General features: G+C 37.4%; 1 protein-coding gene across 7 annotated transcripts in view; it reads left to right on the forward strand.

The window, feature by feature from the left end:
• RPS6KC1 (ribosomal protein S6 kinase C1) overlaps window positions 1-24,739 on the forward strand; it is a 199,864-nt gene that overhangs the window by 102,542 nt on the left and 72,583 nt on the right. For 6 of the 7 annotated variants that reach the window (XM_012459629.2, XM_021677181.2, XM_064383497.1 and 3 more), the window contains one exon: window positions 3,483-3,575. The exons of the other annotated variant lie outside the window; for it this stretch is intronic. In XM_012459629.2, the coding sequence (XP_012315052.2) occupies window positions 3,483-3,575 (93 nt within the window). The remainder of the gene's footprint in view (window positions 1-3,482; window positions 3,576-24,739) is intronic. 7 annotated transcript variants of the gene reach the window in all.

The following is a 24,739-nucleotide window of genomic DNA, read 5'->3' on the forward strand; positions in this document are numbered from 1 at the left end:
TGTTACTTTTCCATCAAGGAACTCAGTCATGTTACCTAGAAATACACTGCTTCCCTCATTGCGCTTCATAGCACAGTGGGCTGAGTTTCCCGTAACAACATGCTATTATTTTGTAAGTAAGATTTAATCCCCTCTTATCTATTACCTACTTTTGCTAACCTTACTGCATCTCAGTTTTCTTACCTGAAAACAAAAATTGGACTTGATCTATAAGGTCTCTTTCTGCTCTTAAAATTCTGTGGATTTGTATGTCCTTTTGCCATCTGAAGAAAGGATTAGATCTATAGGATTCTACCCAATTTAAGCACTACATATGAGAAATACAATTTTTTTATTGATGATTTTATTTCATGATCTTTCTTTGTTCATTTCTGTGATCTCAAACTTTTACAGATGGTTAAAGTAGAAAGAGAACTTTAATGATCTCTTTGCCTTTGGTCATTCCCCCTTCAATTTCCCCATTCCCATCTTTGCAAGAGTAACCTTACTAAATCACTGTGTTCATTGGGTATTTCTCATTTAAAAACTTGTCTAGACTTTGGAGAACATATATAGTCAAGACTTTTCTTCTTGGCATTCCAGCCCTGTGAAAACTGACTCTAAGTATATATTTTCCTCTGTTCTCCAATTTGAACAACTTTTCCTCTCCAGGCTGATGCTTTCCAATTGTATACAGTATAGACTATCCTTTTCCTAATGTAATTTCCACATAGCATTTAAAATCACCTTTAGTCCCCATCTTTCTGATACCACAGTTTTTTTATACACTAATGGTGTATCTATGTAGTCCCGTATTTTTAAGATAATATTTTATCGTTATTTAACTTTTCATTTATTTGTCTTTCCTCAAATAAATGGTGAACTTCTTGAGGTTAGACTGAACCCTTTCAGTTATCATGCACATAGCAGGTGCACAGAAATTATTCCTTGAAGGATGCAGTAGAGATTTTGCAGCTTGCTTTCTTTGCTCTTCAGATTGCCAAAGTGAACCAGTAACTTTCTTTGGAAACTGAAAGATCCAGTGACATCTGTGAATAAGAAGGTATAAATAGGAGATAGGGATGTTGGAGATACTTGGCCATATTTTCGAAGACAAATGTAATGGATAAAATATCATTTCAAGTATTATTTTTCCTCCTTATCACTTTTACTTAGCATTCCTTTTGACAAAATCACAAGCAGTTCTTACTCATTCTTGTAGCAAGAAGCAGCAGCAGAAAAGGAACTTTTAATTATCAGAATGTGTTGGTTAGTAAAAGGACTGCAAGCTTTAGAGTAAGTAGTTAGAGTTCTTCCACTGTCTCTCTTCCTGACCACAGACAAACACTCCAGCATTCTGAGAATCCCTTTATTCATCTGTAAAGTAGGAATTATGTAATACTAACTTCCTGTAAGTATATCGCCTGGTATGGGTTGAGGAATAGAGATGAAACAATATAAATGAAGATAGAAAAGACTGTTTCTACTGGCTGGGCGTTGTGGCTGTAATCCTTTACCTGTAATCCCAGCACTTTGGGAGGCTGAGGCGGGTGGGTCACCTGAAGTCAGGAGTTTGAAACCAGCCTGACCAACATGGTGAAACCACGTCTCGACTAAAAATCAAAAAATTAGCTGGGCATGGTGGTAGGCACCTATAATCCCAGCTACTCTGGAGGCTGAGGCAGGAGGATCGCTTAAACTTGGGAGGCAGAGGTTGCAGTAAGCCGAGATAATGCCACTGCACTCCAGCCCGCGTGACAAGAGTGAAGCTCCATCTCAAAAAAACAAAAACAAAAACAAAAAACAGAAAAGATTATTTCTGTTATGTGTCTGTTTACATATTATAACACTAAAATACCTTGCCAAATGTTTTTATGGCCCTAAAAAGGTTTCCCTTAATTTTTAAGCTCATAGGGAGGCAGAAATACCTGTTGTTTTTTTTTTTTTTTATGGCACCTAGCTCAACACCTCATGAATTGAGATATTAAATCAATATTTTTGAAATGTATCTAAGAGGTATAAATTAAATCACTTTAAAAAGTTGTCTTGTCTAATTGTCACTATCACCAACTTTCTCAAGTATCTTTAAGAAATAAGTTTCCTTTAAAACTTAAACCTCATTTCAGGTACATTTAAATTATTATTTGCTTGCTAAATCTAAAAACAAAACAAAAATTGAAAGCAGTTAAAATTGTTGCTTTTAGAAAATTTCGTAAGTGGTAGTTTTCAGTTGTAAATGACACCTAATTTTCCAAGTAATCTGCCTCCCTACATTACCTCCTTTCTCCCTCCTCTCCTCATTTCTGATCTTCCTCACGTTTTCCAACTAACTAAACACTAGCAATATGCTAGACACTGTGAATATAGAAATGAATAAGGCACATTTTCTATTCTCAAGGAGATGTCTGTCTAGTGATGTTGGTCTGTACAGAGACTTAAAGTATCCAAAATGGTATCTCAGTAAGTCTCTTACCATGATGTTTGATCAGGATATTTTATCTTCCATTCATAGGGTCAGAATGTTTCCTCTGTATTCTAATAGATTTTTGATAGCAATAAGGTCTGCTCTAAGTATGTAATAAGGCTTTGTGTCTCCTGTTGTCCTTTGCAGCATCACCATTTTAATGTAAGGGTTCATGTAGCAATACTTTATAGTTTTAAATGCCATATAGAGGTCCCCTTAGAATTTACCTAATTTAATGGCTTATTTTACTGATAGGGAAAAACCAAAACTAATAGGTGGTAGTTAGCATTATTTTAAAATTGTGTGCAGAATTTAAATGTTCCCTCCTGTGTTCACTGATTTTTTTTGGAGCTAACAGATAGTTTTCCCCATCACAGATATTCAGATATTTGAAGAAAAATTTTTTTCTCTTGTAAATCATCCCTTAAGCAGGCTCAGTTTTAGTAATTATTGGTTATATGATGAAGCTTCTTAATTTTTCACCATTATTGGTAATTTTTCTGTTTGAATTTGAATGGATCAGTCCCTCTGAAAACACATAATCTATAAAGTAACAATTATAGGACTGTAGCTTCATGATAAGAGGAAATGGCTTGTGCCCCTCCCTCTCCATGTGTGCTTATTATTATATTATTTTTCCCCTACTTCCAAATTACTTTTGCAGTATCTGGGCTAAATATAAGACTGTGATTGATTATTGGCCCAGTTATCCATTTGTTACAAAGTTTTATGATAGCTGTATGGTCTGAATTATTGCTCTAGAAACTGTATCAGCTCATTAATTTTTCTTTTTAAAATTTTGTTTTCAATGTTATGATTTATTTACTTGCAACTTTTTCTTGCTTTTTCTTTTTGATTTTCTTTATTTTTTATTTTTTAAAATCTTGTATTACAGACAAACAGAAACTTCCTCCTTTCATCTTTCCATTCTCTGATTTATGATGAATTTAGTTTCCTTTGGCCTGGCATTTGCTTCAGCAGGCAGCCTTCCTTCAAGTACCTCCCTGATTGATGTATAATCTTTGATATCTTCCATTAGCCTCCAGGATCACTAAGTTCAAGGCCCCCTTGGAACCTAAGAAGCCCTGCCGAGGAGCTGAAGGCCTTCAGAGTCCTTGGGGTGATTGACAAGGTAATTCTTCAGTGTCTCTTCAAGAGTTCAGTTATAAATCGACTGCATGCTGACATTCTGTCTTTGAAGCTTTGGATCTTAAGGATATGAAACAAAAGGAGAAAATGACTCAAATGCATCTGTACTTTAAAATAACAAAAGCAGAAGAGAAAAAGCTTTTATCTAAGCAATTCATGTAAGGTCATGCAAAATATATTTGAGCTAAAGGAGAAGGTGCATATTTGTTGGCATTCAGTTGAGTAAGGGATTTGGTTTTATAAAAGTGTTACAGCAGGGTAAACATGTACTTTTTGTTAATTATGAGGCACTAGTTGTTTAACATTAATTAATGCAGTCATTTTAATGGTCCAAAATAAAAGTGGAATCTCCCTATAACTACCATTTATTGAGCACCTACTGTGTGTAAGACCCTATATTAGGCATTTTATAGAACAACTTAATCTTTCTTACAATTTTATTTGCATCTTGGTGGAAAAGTTTTATTTAGAGCAGATTAAATAACTTGGCCCAAAGTCACCTAGCTAGTTTAGGGAGGTGCTGGAATTTGAACATTAATTTTTGTGACTCAAAAGCTGTGCTTTTTCCAGTACACTAACCCCTCACTTCACACACACGTACATTTTAGTATTTGGGATAAAAATACTGACCTCACAGAGAATCTGCCATTGGGTATATGCAAATTTGGTGACATCTCAATATGCCAAATATTAACAGTACTGGTTCTATCAGATGGTTTACAAGTGTAATTTAAAAGCCACAGACAACAAACCATGTTTTAAATATAGTTGCTCAATCACCACTTTACCATTCAAAGTAAAAGAAAATGCTTTATTTAATATTAAGAGATAAGTTAATTTAGATATTTTTTCACCAGTAACCATTTTTTATGAAGCACCTTAATGTTCATTTTTAACTTAATATTCATTGAGTATTTGTAAAGTATGTGTGTGATTCCATGCTACAATTGAACACCATGTAGTATTCTCTAGCAATTTAGACAGTAATTAATAGTTTGAAGTATTCCAAAGGGAACATGAAGTTGGATGTTACATAAAGCTGTCGGTGTCTTAGTTCTGGCAAGGATCATTTTTCTCAAATAAATTCATATTACTAAATTTTTCACTTAAAAATTTCTAAGCAGTAGGATTTTTCTTTTTTTTATGAGCCTGAAACACTTCCATAACCGTGTTTTCTGTGGCTTTTCCAGTTTGGAAAACATTTGATTTGAGAATAGCTGAAGACAATATAGTAATTGAATAGTTCCTATGTTCTCAGATTTCTTTGCAGGCAGGTATACCTACTTGATGTACAGTGTCTGCCTTCTCCCTTAGATCTATTTCTTTGACAAAGTATGGCCTTTCATTGCTATGCTGTAAGTAAGTTACCTTGAAGTCCTAGTAATAGCTATGAGTCTTACAGGTTTGTTTAAATAAGGGCTTTTGCCAGATGTGGTAGTTTATACCTGCAATCCCAGCAGTTTGGGAGACCAAGGTGGGCAAATCATTTGAGCCCGGGAATTTGAGACTATCCTGGGCAACATGGTGAGAACCCGCTTCTACAAAAAATAGAAAAATTAGCTGGGCATGTAGTCCCAGCTACTCGGGAGGCTGAGGTGAAAAGATCCCTGAGCCTGGGGAGTTTGAGGCTGCAGTGAGCTGTGATCACACCACTGCACTCCAGTCTGGGTAACAGAGTGAGACTCTATCTCAAAAAATAAAACAAGTAAAAACAGAAATCAGGTCTTCAAAAAAAAGAAAAAAGCTGGGTGCAGTGGCTCATGCCTGTAATCCCAGCTCTCTGGAGGCTGAGGTGGGTGGATCACTTGAGGCCAGAAGTTCAAGACCAACCTGGGCAACATGTTCTCTGCCCAAAATACCAACCCGTCTCTACCCAAAATACAAAAAATTAGCTGGGCATGGTGGCACATACTTGTAATCCCAGCTTCTCAGGAGGCTGAGGCAGGAGAATCATTTGAACCTGGGAGGCAGAGGTTGCAGTGAGCTGAGATTGCCCCACTGCACTCCAGTATGAATGACAGACTGAGACTCCATCTCAAAAAGAAAAAGAAAAAAAAAGAAAATAGAAGGACTTTTGACAGTGGAAGAGTTGCTAAGTTCTGCAGAGGCATAATTTGGTACTGTCTTTACTTACTCTGTTTAGCGCTTAGAAAGTGACTCTTAACTTTTCTTTTTCTTTCTTTCTTTTTTTTTTTTGAGACAGAATCTTGCTCTGTCACCCAGGCTGGAGTGCAGTGGCACAATCTCACTGCAGCCTCCACCTCCCGGGTTCAAGTGATTCTCCTATGTCAGCCTCCCAAGTAGCTGAGACTTAAAGGCATGCACCACCACACTCGGCTATTTTTTTTGTGTGTGTATTTTATTTTAGTAGAGACAGGATTGTACCATGTTGGCCAGGTTGGTTTCGAATTCCTGACTTCAGGTGATCTGCCAGTCTCGGCCTCCCAAACCAAAGTGCTAGGATTACAGGTGTGAGCCATGGTGCTTGGCCTAACTTTTCTTAGTAGAGATAGGAAATCTGTATTTTGGACATTAAGAAGCTTTGGGAATTAATAAGTCTTTTAAAATTTATAACATATTTCTGTAAAAACATAAGTAGGTATAGTGTGGGAGCTGTGGCTCTTGCCTGTAATCCCAGCACTTTGGGAGACTGAGGTGGGCAGATCACCTGAGGTCAGGAGTTAGAGACCAGCCTAGCCAACATGGTGAAACCCCATCTCTACTAAAAATACGAAATTAGCCAGGTGTGGCAGCGGGCGCCTGTAATCCCAGCTATTCAGGAGGCGGGGAGAATTGCTTGAACCTGTGAGGTGGAGATTGCAATGAGCCTAGGCAACAGAGCCAGACTGTCTTGAAAAAAAAAAAAAGTAAAGAAAAGAAAAAAAACATAAGTAGGCATATTTTTTGAAAGCTGAGCTGTTTTTAAAGGTAAGTTATTTTCCATTGTACTGAGGACGACCTACAATTTGGGTTTTAGAAACTTGAAGTATGAAATAGAAATGTTGAATAAATTAAAAAGGCTAGAAAATACACAGGATATATTGATCTAGTCCTGCAGAACACAGTTTCTTTGATTCTGTTTCATTATAGTATTTGTTTTTTTATGAGTTATTTTGAGTGTTATCTATTAACCTAGGAAAATACAGTTCTGAATTGAACTGCATTAGGATTAGTATTTCACAATTTTTTTATGTAGAAAAAAAAATAAAGCAGATTTGTTCATTAATATCTAGACTGTAAGCTCTATGAAAACAAGATTGTGTCTTTTTTTGTTCACCACTATGTTCTCAGTACCTAGAATCATGCTTGGCACATAATGGGTGCTCAATAAATAATTGTTGAATAAATGAATTGAAACTTAAGTAATATTAAATATATACAGAGTGACACCTACTGATAATATGAGACTGCTACCTGGTACCAATGTATGAGGTGACTACTCAGAAAGCGTTTACCCAGAGGGATGCTGTATGTTGATCTAGTTTTCAAAGAGAAGTAAATGACTTTCTGTTTTTGAATTGGGATTATAAACTCCCTCGTTAACATAGGTATGCAAAAATCATATATGAAGAACAGCTAGAAAACAAGGAGATATTTAACTTGATTAAAAAAAAAAACCATGTGTGGTCCTTAAATAGTTGAGGGCTGTCCTGAATAGGGAAATTGTATGTTTTTTCAAATCTTGAGGGTAAAAAGGGCTATTAATTGGGTTAGAACAACAAGTGCAAACTAAAATTATCTCAGATAAACCAGGACGTCTGGCTTCTCTGTGAAAAAGGTAGTCAGGGGAGAGACTTGCATGTTGTTATCATCATAGGATATAACTAGAACCACATTAGTACAAATTCAAGAGAAACGATTTTTTGCTCATGATAAGAAATAATTTTTGAGAATTAGCATATTGACCAAAGGCGTACTGGATTCCTTTAGATCTGATGAGTTTCCTGTCCTTTGAGATATTCAAGTGAAGGCTGAAAGATTAATCATTGGGATGCTGTAGAGTGAACTGGGTGGAATTTTATTAGATAACTTTTAAATATTTCTTTGATCTCACAGGTTTATTTACACAGTCTTTGTGTAGCGATAGGAGGGGAGAGTAGAAGTTAGTGGAAAAATTATGGGATGAAGAAGATGGATTACTATTATTTCCATATAAGTTTTTACAGACATGGATGCAGTTCTTGTTGTATGTGTGTGGTATGAATATATGGAATGTGCTTATATTTGTATGTGTATAAATATTGTTTATGGTAATTTGTAATTGTGTTAGAAGTCTAGACTGGTAGTTTGGTAGTAGAATGCCCAGTGCTAAGACAGTTTCCGAGAAATGTCACTGTTATATAACTTATCTATAAAAAGTATAAAGGAGCCCATAGTTTAGTATACTGTAATGTACCAATGTTAGTTTCCTGGTTTTGATATCGAATTAGAACTATATAAGGTGTCACCATTGGGGGAAGCTGGGTGAAGGGTACATGAGACTTTTTGTACTGTTTTCACAACCTCCTGTGAATTAAAAAAAGAAAAGGGTAAGGGGAATATTGATTATTTGAAGCCCAGGGTAATAATACTAAGATTTGATTTCCTCATGGCCAGTTAACTCTTCTGGTTTGTGTGTAGCCTGAATCATTCTGTGTGTATGTGCATGTATGGTATTCACAAGGAAAATCAGTGAAGATCATTTATCTGGATTGCCCAAATTTATTGTCACTGTGAGAAACAACTTAAATATGCTGCTTTGCAAGTCATTGTGATACGAGATACCACACACTTTGTAAGTCTGTGACTATTTACTAGGTCAGATGCCTTGGCATTTAGTAATCAAGATAGCTTCCCAACTTTATCTGATGCCTGCCAGGCAGAATTCTTAAGTTGACTTGCCATTGGAAAAATGTAGGCATTTCTATTTTGTAGCTAAAATATGACTGAGAAAATGTGGGGAAATTGCTCAAATTGAGTAGCTGTTGAAATATTGATACTTATTTTCTAAAGTACCTAAATAATATCTTCTCTGATAATACATGGAAAAACTGTCTGTATTCGGAACACTGAAGTGTCAATATTTGGGTATTTGCTCATTAAGGGAACACTGGGTTAAATCAAGAGGACATGACACAACATTTTTTAAGTGCTAAAAGGAAAGAACTGTCAACCCAGAATTCTATATCCTGTGAAAATATCTTTCAAGAATTAAGAGAAAATAAAGGTATTCTCAGATGAAAAAATACAAAGAGAATTTGTTACTGACAAGCCTACCCTAAAAGAATAAAGTGCATTCTCTAAACAAAATGGAAACAATAAATGCAAGAATCTTGTCACATTAGGAAGAAAGAAAGAACACTGGAAAGAGTTAAAAATAAGTAAATACAATGGACTTTCTTTCCCTTTAGTTTTATAAATTATCTTTTATGGTTGAAGCAAAAATTCTAATACAGTCTGATGTAGTTCTGATTTCATGCAGAGAAAATATTTAAGGCAGTCATAATGAGGGAGAGTCAAGGGATATAAAGGAAGATAAGGTTTTTATGCTTAGCTTGAAATAGTGAAATGACACCAGTAGACTGCAATAAGTTATGTATATATAATATAACTAGAGCAACCACTAAAAAGCTTTTTATACACTCAAAAATACTATATAGGCCAAGTGTGGTGGCTCATGCCTGTAATTCCAGCACTTTGGGAGGCCAAGGTGGGCAGATCACCTGAGGTCAGGAGTTTGAGACCAGTCTGACCAACATGGTGAAACCCTGTCTCTATTAAAAATACAAAAATTAACCAGCATGGTGGTGCGTACTTGTAGTCCCAGCTCCTTGGGAGGCTGAGGCATGAGAATCTCTTGAACCTGGGAGGCAGAGGTTATAGTGAGCCGAGATTGTGCCATTGCACTCCAGCTGGGGCAACAGAGTGAGACTCCACCTCAAACAAACAAACAAACAAAAAATACTATGGATAAACCAAAATGGAATTCTAAAAAATGTTCAAATGACCCACAAAAAAGCAGGAAAATAGAAACAAAGAGAACAAACAGAATGGAAAAAAATGACATGCAAACTTAAGACCTAACACATTATAAATATACCAGTTAAAAAAAAACAGAGATTGATATTGGATTAAAGATATGACCCAACTTTATAGTATTTATAAGAAACTTAAAACATAATATGATGATATATATGTTTATATATAAAGTAAAAGGATGGCAATGACATATGCAAACGTTAATCAAAGAACACAGGACTGACCATATTAATACAAGATAAAGTATGCTTCATACCAAAGAAAGTTAATGAGAGACAGAGAGGACATTAGATAATGACAAAAGGGCAATCTACCAAGAAGACATAGCAATCCTACAAATGTATATACCAGACATCAGAGCTGTAAAATATATGAAGCAAAAGCTGATAGAAAGTGAAAGGAGAAATAGGCAGTTGCAGTTGGAGACTTCAACGCTCTTTCTCAAAAACTGATATAACAGACAAAATCAGCAACAATAAAGAACTCCAGAATACTGTCAATCAACAAAATGTAACTGACTTTTATAGAACACTATATCCAACAACAGCAGACTACATATTCTTTTTCAGTGCCCGTGGAACTTGTACCAACACAGACCATTTTCAGGGCCGAAAAACCTCAACAAATTTGAAAGTATTGAAATCATAGTGGGTGTGTTCTCTGACCGCAGATGAATCAAATTATTAATCAGTAACAAAGATCATAGAAAACTCCAAATACCTAGAAACAAACAGTATATTACTAAGTAATTCATGGGTTAAAGAAGAAATCTCAAAGGATATTTCAAAAACTCATGTAGTTGAATGACAACAAAAGCAGAACATATCAGAATTTATGAGACACAGCTAAGCCAGTGTTCAGAGACAAACTTAGAGCACTAAATGATTATATCAGAAAACAAGAAAAGTCAAATGTAGGTTCCTAACTCAAAGAACTAGAAAAAGAACAAAATAAACCTAAAGCAAGCAGGAGGAATGAAATAAAATCTGCTATGCTACTCAGCCAACAAAGATGCCATATTGCTCAGGCTGGACTGCAGTGGCACAATCATGGCTCATTTCAGCCTCTATCGCCTAGGATCAGGTGATTTCCCATTTCAGCCTCCTGAATACCTGGAACCACAGGCTTGTGCCACCATGCCTGGCTAATTTTTTGAATTATTTTGTAGAAATGGGGTCTTCCTATGTTTCCCAGGCTGTTCTTGAACTCCTGGGTTCAAGCAGTTCTCCTGTGTTGGTTTCCCAAAGGGCCAGGTTTATACCATACCTAGTCTTTGTTTGATTTTAAAAGATTGTTTCAATTTCTTTTTAAAATTTCTTTCTTGTTCTTTTTTTTTTTGAGACAGGGTCTCACTCTGTCACCTAGGCTGGAGTGCAGTGGTGTGATCTTGGCTCACTGCAGCCCCACCTTTCAGGTTAAAAGTGATTCTCCTGCCTCAACCTCCCGAGTAGCCGGGACTACAGGTGTTCGCCGCCATGCCTGGCTAATGTTTGGCATTTTAGTAGATACGGGGTTTCGCCATGTTGGCCTGGCTGGTTTTGAACTCCTGGCCTCAAGTGATCCGCCTGCCTTGGTCTCCCAAAGTGTTGGGATTACAAGCATGGGCCACTGCGCCCAGCCTAATTTCTTTGATAAATTTTTGAGTTGTGTTATCTTGGAGGTCAGGACTTTCCTTATAACTACTATTTTGAATTTGTGTTTAGAGAACTCACAAATTGCCTTCTTGTTAGGCTCAGTTGCTGGATTTTTGTTTTGTCCTTTTGTGGAGGTCATGGTTCCCTGTTTGCTGTTGTTTCTTGTGGGTGTATTTTATGTCTTAGCATTGAAGGATAGTTATTTACAGAATATTCTAGGTTTTTTTTGTTCATCTTGTTTTGGTTTCTATTGGATGCATTTGCTTAATGAATCTTTATGTCTAGGTCACTGCCTCTTTTCAGCTCTAGGAGGTACCTTAAGCTTGGGTTGACCTCAGCTCTGGTAAATGATCAGAGTGATGCCCACTCTGAAGGTGAGAGGTCCCAAAGGGATTAGGCTGGCAGTGTGTTAAGGCTAGCTCGAGGTTTGTGCCCTGGAGACCTGAGGAACATACTTCCTCTGCTGAGCAGCCACTCAGATTTTTCAGGGTTGGGGATGATAGTCCCATCTCCTGTCTTTGTTTCTGTCTGTCCTAAGAAATACGTCTCCCTTTAGGCAGTCACGATGCTTCCCATGGATTAAGGTGGGGACAGGTCTCCTGCTTGAGAACTCAAGATGTTGGGGAATCTGGCTAACCACCTCAGTCTTACCTTTTACAATATAGAAATGTGAGTTGTGGGGATAGATTTTCTGCTTGGTGCCAGGCAGCATGGAGGGGGAGGGGTGTCACAGATGTGGAAGTCTGATTCCCTTACCGTCTGTTCAGAGTTGTTTTCTTTTTTTCTTCTTCTTCTTCTTTTCTCCTTTCTTCTTTCTTCTTCTTCTTCTTCTTCTCTCTCTCTTTTTTTAAATTTCTCTGTGGCCCCAGGAATTATCTCATTCTCATATTTGAGTTCCAGGTTGTTACTGGTGAAAATATTGGCACTATATATATATATTACTCAAGAAATTTTTGCCTATTCCAATGTCCTGGAGAGTTTCTCCAATGTTTTCTTTTAGTAGTTTCATAGCTTGAGGGATTAGAGTTAAGTCTTTAATCATCAATTTTGATTTGATTCTTGTATATGGCAAGAGATAGGGATCTACTTTCACTCTTTTGCATTTGGATATTTGATTTTCCCGGCACCATTTATTGAAGAGACTGTCGTTTCCCCAGTATATTTTCTTGGTACCTTTGTCAAAAATAGGTTCACTGTAGATGTATGACTTTATGTCTGGGTTCTCTCTTCTGTTCCACTGATCTTTGTGTCTGTGTTTATGCCAGTACCATGCCATTTTGGTTACTGTAGCTCTTTAGTGTAATTTACAGTCACATAATGTGATTCTTCTAGTTTTATTCTTTTTGCTTAGGATTGCGTTGGCTATTCTGGGTCTTTGTGTTTCATATAAATTTTAGGATTGCCTTTTCTGTTTCTATGAGGAATGCCATTAGTATTTTGATAAGGATTGCATTAAATCTGTAGATTCCTTTAGGTAGTATGGTCATTTTAACAATATTGAGTCTTCCAATTCATAAACATGAAATATCTTTCCCTTTTTTGTGTGTCTTCAATTTTCTTGCATCAGTGTTTTATAGTTTTCATTGTAGGTATCTTTCACTTCTTTGGTTAATTCCTAGGTATTTAATTTTATTTGTAGCTATTGTAAATGAGGTTACTGTCTTGATTTCTTCTTCAGATTGTTGTCTTGTCTGATTACTTGAGTGAAGACTTCCAGTACTACGTTGAATAATAGTGGTGAAATGGGCATCCTTGTCATGTTCTTGATCTTAGAGGAAAGGCTTTCAGTTTTTCCCCATTCAGTGTGATACTAGATGTGGTTCTGTCATACATGGTTATTATGTTGAAGTAAGTTTCTTCTATCCCCAGTTTTTTGAGGCTTTTTATCATGAAGGGATGTTGAATTTTGTAAAACGATTTTCAGCATCAGTTGAAATGATAATATGGGTTTTGTCTTTCATTCTGTTGGTATGATGTATGACGTTCATTTATTTGCATATGTTCAATCATCCTTGCTTCCTTGGGATAAATCCCACTTGGGCATGATGAATGATCTTTTTAATGTATTGAATTTGCTTTGGTAGTATTTCATTGAGGATTTTTCCATCAGTGTTCATCAGAGATGTTCTATGGTTTTCTTTTTTTGATGTATCTTTGGTTTTCATATCTGGGTAATACTAGCCTCATAGACTGAGTTTGGAAGTATTCCCACCTCTGTTTTTCGGAGTAGTTTCAGTAGGATTGGTGTTAGTTCTTTAAATGTTTGGGAGAATTCAGCAGTGAAGCCATTGGGACCCGGGCTTCTCTTTGCCTGGAGACTTTATTATGCTTTCAATCTCATTACTTGTTATTAATCTCTTCAGGTTTTGAATTTCTTCATGGTTCAATCTTGGTAGTTGTATGTCTCTAGGAAGTAATCCATTTCTACTAGATTTTTCAATTTATTGGCACATAGGTATTCCTAGTAGCCACTAATGGTCCTTTGAATTTCTGTGGTGTCATTTGTAATGTCTTCTTTTGCATCTCTAATTTTATTTCTTTGGGTCATCTCTCTCTTTTTTTTAGTCTGGCTAAAGGTTTGTCAATTTTGTTTACCTTTTCAAAACACCAACTTTTTGTTTTGTTGATCACTTATATTGTTTTCCTTATTTCAGGTTTATTTATTTCTGCTCCAATCTTTATTATTTCTTTTCTTCTAAATATGGGTTTGGTTTGCTCTTTTCTGGTTAAGATGCATCATTAGGTGGTTTATTTTACATTTTTCTTCTTTTTTGATGTAGGCACTTACAGGTATAAACTTCCCTCAGTACTGCATTTGCTTATCCCCTAGATTTTGGGATGTTGTGTTTCCAATATCATTTGTGTCAAGAAATTTTTCAGTTTTTTTCTCAATATCTTCAGTTACCCACTGGTCATTCAGAAGCATGTTTCTTAATTTCCATGTATTTCTGTAGTTTCCAGAATTTCTGTTGTTACTGATTTCTAGTTTTATTCCACTGAGGTCGGAGAAGATGCTTCATATTATTCCAGTTTTTTTAAAAACTGTTTTAAGACTTGTTTTGTGACCTACAATATGGTCAGTCCTTGAAAATAATCCATGTGCTGAGAGGCAAAGAATGCATTTTCTGTAACCATTGGAAGGAGTGTTTTGTTAGGTCCATTTGGTCTATAGCACAGATTAAATTTGATTTTTTTTTGAGTCAGAGACTTGCTCTGTCACCCAGGCTGCAGTGCAGTGGCACGATCTTGGCTCACTGCAACCTCTGCCTCCTGGGTTCAAGCAATTCTCCTGCCTCAGCCTCATGAGTAGTTGGGATTACAGGCACAGGCATGCGCCACCATGCCTGGTTAATTATTTTGTATTTTTATTAGAGATGAGGTTTCACCATGTTGGCCAGGCTGGCCTCGAACTCCTGACCTCAAGTCATCCGCCTGCCTCAGCCTCCCAAAGTGCTCGGCTTATAAGCATGAGCCACCATGCCTGGCCTCTGTCGATTGTCTGTCTGAAATATTTGTCCGATACTGAAAGTAGGGTATTGAGGTCTATAGTTTTTTTAGTTTTTACTTTTTGTGATGGAGTCTCACGATGTCACCCAGGCTGGAATGTGGTGTCAAGATCTTGGTTCACTGCAGCCTCCACCTCTCGGGCTCAAGTGATCCTCCCACCTCAGCCTCCTGAGTAGCTGAGACTACAGGTGTGCACCACCATGCCCAACTAGATTTTGTATTTTTTGTAGACATGGGGTTTTGCCATGTTGCCCAGCATGATCTCAAACTCTTAGATTCAAGCGATCTGCCCACCTCAGCCTCCCCATGTGCTGGGATTGCAGGAGTAAGCCACCATGCCCAGCCTACGGCTGTTATTGTTTTGGGGTCTATTTCTTCAGCTCTAATAATATTTGCTTTATATATGTAGGTGCTTCAGGGCTGGGTGCATATATATTTATAATTTTATATCCTCTTTCTGAATTGACCCCTTTATCATTATATAATAACCTTTGTGTCTTCTCATAATTTTGTCTTGAAATCTATTTTGTCTGATATAAATACAGCTACTTTTGCTCTGCATTGTTTCCATTGGCATAGTATATCTTTTTCCATCTGTTTATTTTCCACCTGTGTGTCTTTATAGGTGAATTAGGTTTCTTGTAGGCAAACAATCATTGGGTCTTTTAAAATCTCTTCAGCCACTCTATGTCTTCTCGTTGGAGAGTTTAGTCTGTTTATGTTCAGTGTTATTATTGATTGTTTAGGACTATAGTTTTGTGGTCTTCTTTTCCTTCCTTCCTGTATTCCCGTTAGTGAATGTGATTTTTCTCTGGTGGTATGATTTAATTTCTTCTTATGTTTTGTGTATCTGTTGCATGTTTTTTGATTTGAAGTTACCATGAGGCTTGCAAGTACTGTCTTATAACCCAGGGGTCCCCAATCCCTGAGCCACAGACCGGTTCCTAATAGGACATCTATTAGGTGTCACTCCATCACCTATTAGGAACTGGGCCACATAGTAGGAGATGAACAACAGGCAAATGAGCATTTACCACCTGATCTCTGCCTCCTGTCTGATCAGCAGTGGTATTAGATTTTCATAGGAGCACAAACCCTATTGTGAACTGTGAATGCAAGGGATCTAGGTTGCCTGCTGTTTATGAGACTTCTCACTCTAATGCCTGATGATCTGAGGTAGAACAGTTTCATCTCAAAACCATGCCCTGCATGTGACCCCCACACCCAAGAGAAATTACACACACACACACACACACACACACACACCCCCATATTTTCATTATCCACTTGTTGGTAATGGACATGTAGGCTGGTTTCATATTTTTGCAATGGCAAATTGTGCTGCTATAAATGTGTGTGCAAGTGTCTTTTTCATATAATGACTTATTTTCTTCTGGGTAGATACCCAGTACTGGGATTGCTGGATCAAATGGTAGTTTTAGTTCTTTAAAGAATCCCCATAGAGGTTATACTAGTTTACATTTCCACTAGCAGTATAAAGTGTTCCCTTTTCACCACATCCACACCAAAAAAATTTTTTTTTAATTTTTAATTATGGCTATTCTTTCAGGAGTAAGGTGGTATTGCATTGTGGTTTTGATTTGCATTTCCCTGACAATTTGTGATGTTGACCATTTTTTCATATGTTTGTTGGCCATTTGTATATCTGCTTTTGAGAATTGTCTATTCATGCCCTTAGCCCACTTTTTGATGGGATTATTTGTTTTTTTCTTGCTAATTTGTTTGACTTCCTTGTAGATTCTGCATATTAGTCCTTTGTTGGTTGCATAGTTTGAGAATATGTTCTCCCACTCTGTGGGTTGTCTGTTTACTCTCCTGATTATTTCTTTGTGCAGAAATTTTTAGTTTACATCCCATCTGTTTATCTTTGTTTTTGTCGCATTTACTTTTGGGTACTTGATCATGAACTCTTTGCCTAAGCTAATGTCTAGAAGAGTTTTTCTGATGTTATCTTCTAGAATTTTTATGGTTTTGGGTCATAGATTTAAGTCTTTGATGCATCTCAAGTTGACTTTTGTGTAAGGTGAGGGATCTGAGGATCCAGTTTCATTCTTCTATATGTTGTTTGTCAATTATGCCAGCACCATTTGTTGACTAGTATGTCCTTTACCCACTTTGTTTTTGTTTGTTTTATTGAAGATCAGTTGGCTGTAAGTATTTGGCTTTATTTCTGGATTCCTTTGGTCTACATGCCTATTTTTATACCAGTAGTATTCTGTTTTGATAACTATAGCCTTGTAGTACAGTTTGAAGTTGGGTAATGTGATGCCTCCAGATTTGTTCTCTTTGCGTAGTCTTGCTTTGGCTATGTGAATTCTTTTTTGATTCCCTATGAATTTTAGGATTCTTTTTTCTAATTCTGTGAAGAATGTTGATGGTGTTTTGATGGGAATTGCTTTTATAGATCTATAAAAGTGTTTTGATGGGAATTGTTTTTATAGATCAATCTATAAACTGAATTTATAGATTGCTTTTGGCAATATGGTTATTTTCACAATATTCATTCTACCCATCCATCAGGATAGGATGTGTTTCCATTTGTTCGTGTCATCTATGATTTCTTTCAACAGTGTTTTGTAGTTTTCCTTGTAAAGACCTTTCATCTCCTTGATTAGATATATTCTGAAGTATGTATGTATGTATATATGTGTTTATTTTTTGCAGCTGTTGTAAAAGGGGTTGAGTTCTTGATTTGATTCTCAGCTTGGTCACAGTATGTTGCATGATTTATGTACATTGATTTTGTATCCTGAAACTTTACTGAATTCATTTATCAGATCTAGGAGCTTTTTGGATGAGTCTTAGGGTTTTCTAGGTATACGATCTGTCTGTTTTGTCTGATATATGAATAGCTACTCCTGCTTACTTTTGGTTTTCATTTGCATGGAATATCTTTTTCCACCCCCTTTTCTTAAATTTTTGTGAATCTTTATTTGTTAGGTGACTTCTCTTGAAGACAACGGATACTTGGTGGATATTTATTCATTCTGCCATTCTGTATCTTGTACATGGAACATTTAGGCCATTTACATTCAATGTTAGTATTGAGATATCAGGTGTTGTTCTGTTTCTCATGCTAGTTGTTGCCTGAATACCATGGCCTTTTTTAAAAATTCTGTTATTGTTTTATAGGCCCTGTGAGGTTTATGCTTTAAGAAGGTTGTATTTGGGTGTATTTGGATGTTTTGTTTTAAGATTTAGAACTTACAGCATATCTTGTAGTGCTGGCTTGGTAGTGGCACATTCTCTCAGCATTTGTTTGTCTGAAAAATACTTTATTTCTCCTTCATTTATGAAGCTTAGTTTTGCTGGATACAGAATTCTTGGCCGAATTCCTTCTGTCTAATAGAATTTCTGCTGAGCTATCTGCTGTTAATTTGATAGATTTTCTTTTACAGGTTACTTGATGTGTTTGCCTCACAGCTCTTAAGACTGTTTCTTTGTCACACAAGAACAGAAAACCAAACACCACATGTTTTCACTCATAATTTCTGCTGAGCTATCTGCTGTTAATTTGATAGATTTTCTTTTACAGGTTACTTGATGTGTTTGCCTCACAGCTCTTAAGACTGTTTCTTTGTCACACAAGAACAGAAAACCAAACACCACATGTTTTCACTCATAAGTGGGTGTTGAACAATGAGAACACATGGACACAGGGGAACATCACACACACCAGGGCCTGTTGGGGGGCGGGGGGCTAGGGGAGGAATAGCATTAGGAGAAATACCTAATGTAGATAATGGGGTGATGGATGCAGCAAACCACCAAGGCACATGTATACCTGTGTGACAAACCTGCACGCTCTGCACATGTATTCCAGAACTTAAAGTATAATAAAAAAAATTGAAAAAAAAAAGATTGTTTCCTTTGTCTTGACTTTAGGTAATCTGATAACTATGTGTCTATGTGATGATTTTTTGCAATGAATTTCCCAGGTGTTCTTTGAGCTTCTTGTATTTGTATGTCTAGATCTCTAGTAAGCCCGGGGAAGTTTTCCTGGATTATTCCCTCAAACAAGTTTTCCAAGCTTTTAGAGTTCTCTTCTTCCTCAGGAATGCCAGAGAGAGTAGCGGGGAGGAAGGAAGAAAAGATACAAATTGGCAAAACAATTGGGAAGAATAGACTGAGTAAGTGTATATCTTTTCAAGAAACCAAATCAACAATTAATAACCTTCCAAAATAGAAAACACCAGGACCAGATGATTTCATTGTTGAATTTTACCAAACATTTACAGAATAAATTATACCAGTTCTCTACAATCTTCTAGAAGACAGAGGTAGAGGGAATACTTCTAACTCATTCTGAGTCCAGCATTATTCTATTGCCAATTTTTAAATTTACCCAAATGAAAATAAAACTAAGTCCCCTCAACATACACCCACCCAAGACTGAACCAGGAAGAAATTGAATTTGTGAACAGACAAATAGCAGGTCCTGAAATTGAGGCTGTAATAAATAGCCTACCCTACCTCCCCTGCCTAAGAAAAACCCAGGATCAGATAGATTCACAGCTAAATTCTACAGATTTACAAAGAAGAGCTGGTACCATTCCTACTGAAACTATTTCAAAAAATTGAGGAGGAGGGACTCTTCTGTAACTCATTTTATGAGGCCAGCATCATCCTTATACCAAAACCTGGCAGAGGTAAAACAACAAGGAAAACTTCAGGTCATTATTTTTGATGAACATCAGTGCAAAAATCCTCAACAAAATCCTGGCAAACCAAATCCAGCACCACATTAAAAAGCTATCCACCACGATCAAGTAGGCTTTATCTCTGGGATATAAGGTTTGTTCAACATATGCAAAGGAATAAACATGATTGATTCATCACATAAACAGAACTAAAGGACAAAAACTACATGATTATCTTAATACATGCAGAAAATGCTTTTGATAAAATTCAGCATTCCTTCATGTTAAAAACTTTCAATGAACTAGGTATTGAAGGAACATACCTCAAAATGATAAGAGCCATCCATGACAAACTCACAGCCAACCTTGTACTGAATGGGCAAAAGCTGGAAGCATTCCCCTTGAAAACTGGCACAAGACAAGGATGCCTTCTCTTGCCACACTCAATACAGTATTAGAAGTCTTGGCCAGGGTAGTCAGGCAAGAGAAAGAAATAAAGGGCATCCAAATATGAAGAGAGGAAGTCATACTATGCCTGTTTGCACAGTACTATATCTAGAAAACCCCATAGTCTCAGCCTGAAAGCTTTTCAAGTCAATAAACAACTTCAGCAAAGTCACAGGTTACACAGTCACTGTGCAAAAATCACTAGCATTGCTATACACCAACAACAGTCAAGCCACAAGCCAAATCAGGAATGTAATCCCATTCACAATTGCCACAAAAAGAATAAAATACCTAGGAATAAAGCTAACCAGGGAGTTGAAAGATCTTTACAAGTAGAACTGTAAACCATTGCATAAATAAATCAGATGACGCAAACAAATGGAAAAACATTACATGCTCATGGATAGGAAGAATCGATATTGTTAAATGGCCATACTGCTCAAAGCAATTTATAAATAATGCTATTTCTATTAAACTACCTTTGAGATTCTTCACAGAACTAGAAAAAACTGTTTTAAAATTAATATGAAACCAACAAGGAGCCTAAATAGCTAAGGCAATCCTAAGCAAAAAGAACAAAGCTGTAGGCATCATGCTACATGACTTCAAACTATACTACAAGTCCACAGTAACCAAAACAGCATGGTACTGGTACAAAAACAGGTACATAGACCAATGGAACAGAATAGAGAACCCAGAAATAAGATTGTATACCTACGACTATCTAATCTTTGACATATCTGACAAAAGCAATGGGGAAAGGATTCCCTATTCAATAAATGGTGCTAGGAGAACTGGCTAGCCACATGCAGAAGATTGAAACTAGCTTCCTTTCTTACACCATTTTCAAAAATTAACTCAAGATGGATTAAAGACGTAAATGTAAAATACAAAACTGTAAAAACCCTGGAAGACAACCTAGGCAATACCAATAAGCACATAGGCACTGGCAATGATTTTATGTGAAAGATGCCAAAAGCAATTGCAACAAAAGCAAAAATTAACAAATGGGATCTATTTAAATTGAAGAGCTTCTGCACAGCAAAAGAAACTGTCAACAAACACAACCTACGGAATGGGAGAAAATTTTGGAAACTAGGCATCCAACAAAGGTCTAATATCCAGCATCTATAAGGAACTTAAATTTACAAGAAGAAAAAAAACCATTAAAAAGGGGGCAGAGGACATGAACAAACACTTTTTAAAAGAAGACATACATGCAACCAACAATAACATGATAAAAAGCTCAACATCACTGATGATTAGAGAAATGTAAATCAAAACCACAATGAGATATCATCTCACACCAGTCAGAATGGCTATTATAAAAATGTCAAAAAAGATCAGCGAGGGGTTCCACCACCAAGATGGCCGAAATGGAGCTTCTCTGGAGTGCAATTCCCAGCAAGTGAGACACAGAACTAGAGCAATATCCACGTCTCCGAACGAGGTACTGGGGTTTGTTTCAAAGGGACTGGTTTGAAAGGAACCAGTGGGATTAACCCAAAAAGGTGGCAAAAGCAGCCCAAAGAGGGTGAGCCGAGGCAAGGAGGGGCTCTGCCACACCTGGGAAGTGCATCTGGCACAGAGGATGAGGGGGCTTCACCTTCTTGGTACTCCACTTCAGATACTGCGCTTTACTGTGACTTTGGCAGCCCACAGTCCAGGAAAACGCTGCCTGGCTGAGAACTGCCAGGAGTTGCAGACCCGGGTGACAGCCCCTGCTGGGCAGCACCACAAATTGTCGGTGCAGACTAGGGTGGAGACTTTGACTAACACCAAGAAGGCTTGCAGGAAGGAACTGCCAGTCCCACAGAAGGAGGGAGAGTTGAAAGCGGGGAGTTGGATGATACAGCAAGACAGGTCCCACCCCCACAAGATCCAGCAAGCGGAAGCCCTCTTGGAGAGTTTCACAGTTAACACATCAGACTGAGCTCCCTCTGAGCCGAGTGGGCTCAGTGGAGGGAAAGACGCCCGCCATTGGGAAGGCAGGGCTAATCTCACCTGTATACGCAGAAACCAGGAGAAAAGTAAACAGCAGCCTGGCTGAGACTGAGGCAACCCAGCAGCAGTGCCTCCACAGGCAGACAACAAACAGACTGTCTTAAGTGGCACACTGACTCCTGTGTAAAAACAAAAACAAAAAAAACAAAAGCCTCATACAGGAGAAATAACCCCAACTTTAACAAAAAGGACATCTACTCAGAGATCCCACCTGAAATCACCAACTTCAAAGATCAAAGCTAGATAAATCCACGAACATGGGAAGAAACCAGTGCAAAAAGGATGAAATCACCAAACTCCAGAATGCCTCTCCTCTGTGGAGAGATCACAACACCTTACCAGCAAGGGATCAAAACAGGTCAGAGAATGAATTTGACGAACTGACAGAAGCAGGCTTCAGAAGTAATAACAAACTTCTCTGAGCTAAAAGATCATGTTATAACTCAATGCAAAGAAACTAAGAACCTTGAAAAAAGTTTAGACGAAATGCTAACTAGAATAACCAGCCTCGAGAAGAACATAAACGATGGAGCTGAAAAACAGAGCACGAGAACGTCGTGAAGCATACACAAGTTTCGTGAAGTATACAACTGAATAGATCAAGCAGAAGAGAGGATATCAGAGATTGAAGATCAACTCAATGAAATAAAAAGAGAAGGCAAGAAAAGAGAAAAAAGTGAAAAGAAATGAACAAAGCCTTCAAGAAATATGGGATTATGTGAAAAGACCTAATCTATGCTTGATTGGCCTACCTGAAGAGGATGGCGAGAATGAATCAAAGCTGGAAAACACTCTGGAGAACTTCCCCAACCTAGCAAAGCAGGCCAACATTCAAATACAGGAAATGCAAAGAACACCACAAAGATATTCCTCAAGAAGAGCAACCCCAAGGCACATAATCATCAGATTCACCAGGGTTGAAATGAATGAAAAAATGCTAAGGGCAGCCAGAGAGAAAGATTGGGTCACCCACAAAGGGAAGCCCATCAGACTCCCAGCAGATCTCTCAGCAGAACCCTAGAAGAGAGTGGGGGCCAATATTCAACATCTTTAAAGAGAAGAACTTTCAACCCCGAATTTCATATCCGGCCAAACTAAGCTTCATAAGTGAAGGAGAAATAAAATCCTTTACAAACAAGCAATTACTGATAGATTTCATCACCACCAGACCTGCCTACAAGAGCTCCTGAAGGAAGCACTAAATATGGAAAGGAACAACCAGTACCAGCCACTGCAAAAATGAACCAAATAGTAAAGACCAACAACGCAATGAGGAAACTGTGTTGACCAGTGGGAAAAAGGAACAACCACTAAGAAAATGGCAGGATCAGATTCACACACAATATTAACGATAAACAAAAACAGCCTACATGCCTCAATTGAAAGACACAGACTGGCAAACTGTATAAAAAGTCAAGACCCATCAGTGTGCTGTATTTAGGAGACCCATCTCACATGCAAAGACACACATAGACTCAAAATAAAGGGATGAAAGAAGATCTACCAAGCAAATGGAGAGCAAAAAAAGCAGGGGTTGCGATCCTAGTCTCTGATAAAATGGACTTTAACAAAGATCAAAAGAGACAAAGAAGGGTATTACATAATGGTAAAAGGATCAATACAACAAGAAGAGCTAACTGTCCTAAATATATATGCACCCAATACTGAACATCTGCCTCCTGAATGTCAACTGGATAAACAATGAAATGAAGGCAGAAATAAAGATGTTCTTTGAAACCAATGAGAATGAGGACACAATGTACCAGAATCTCTGGGACACATTCAAAGCAGTGTCTAGAGGGAAATTTATAACAGTAATGCCCACATGAGAAGTGAGGAAAGATTGAAAATCAACACCCTATCATCAAAATTGAAAGAGCTAGAGGAGCAAGATCAAAAAAACTCAAAAGTTAGCAGAAGACAAGAAATAACTAAGATCAGAGCAGAAATAAAGGCAATAGAGACACAAAAACCCCTCAAAAAATCAATAAATTCAGGAGCTGGTTTTTTGAAAAGATCAACAGAATAGACAGACCACTAGCCAGATTAATAAAAAAGAAAAGAGAGAAGAATTAAATAGATGCAATAAAAAATGATGTCACCACCAATACCACAGAAATATAAACTACCGTCAGAGATTACTACAAACAAACAACTCTGTGCACATAAGCCAGTAAATGTGGAAGAAATGGATAAATTCCTGGACACTTGCACCCTCCCAAGCCTAAACCAGGAAGAAGTTGAAACTCTCAGTAAACCAATAAAAGTTGAGGCTGAAGTTGAGGCAGAAATTAATAACCTACCAACCAAAAAAAGTCCAGGTCCAGGTGGGTTCACAGCCAAATTCTACCAGAAGTACAAAGAGGAGCTGGTACCACTCCTTCTGAAACTATTCCAAACAATACAAAAAGAGGGAATCCTCCCCAACTCATTCTATGAAACCAACATCATCCTGATACCAAAACCTGGCAGAGACTCAACAAAAAAGAAAACTTCAGGCCAATATCCATGATGAACATAGATGCAAAAATCTTCGATAAAATACGGGCAAACTGATTGCAACAGCACATTAAAAAGCTTCTCCATCACAACAAAGTAGGCTTCATCCCGGAGGTGCAAGGCTGGTTCAACATACACAAGTCTATAAATGTAATTCATCACATAAATAGAACCAAAGACACAAACCACGATTATCTCAATAGATGCAGAGAAGGCCTTCGACAAAATTCAACAGCCCTTTATGCTAAAAACACTCAACAAACTAGGTATCGATGGAACATATCTCAAAATAATAAAAGCTATTTACAACAAACCTACAGCCAATATCATGCTGAATGGGCCAAAACTGGAAGCATTCCCTTTGAAATCTGGCACTA

The sequence above is a fragment of the Aotus nancymaae genome, unplaced genomic scaffold, assembly GCF_030222135.1.
Source record: "Aotus nancymaae isolate 86718 unplaced genomic scaffold, 86718_ANA_hifiasm-v0.15.2.pri h1tg000032l_0, whole genome shotgun sequence".
NCBI lineage: Eukaryota > Metazoa > Chordata > Mammalia > Primates > Aotidae > Aotus > Aotus nancymaae.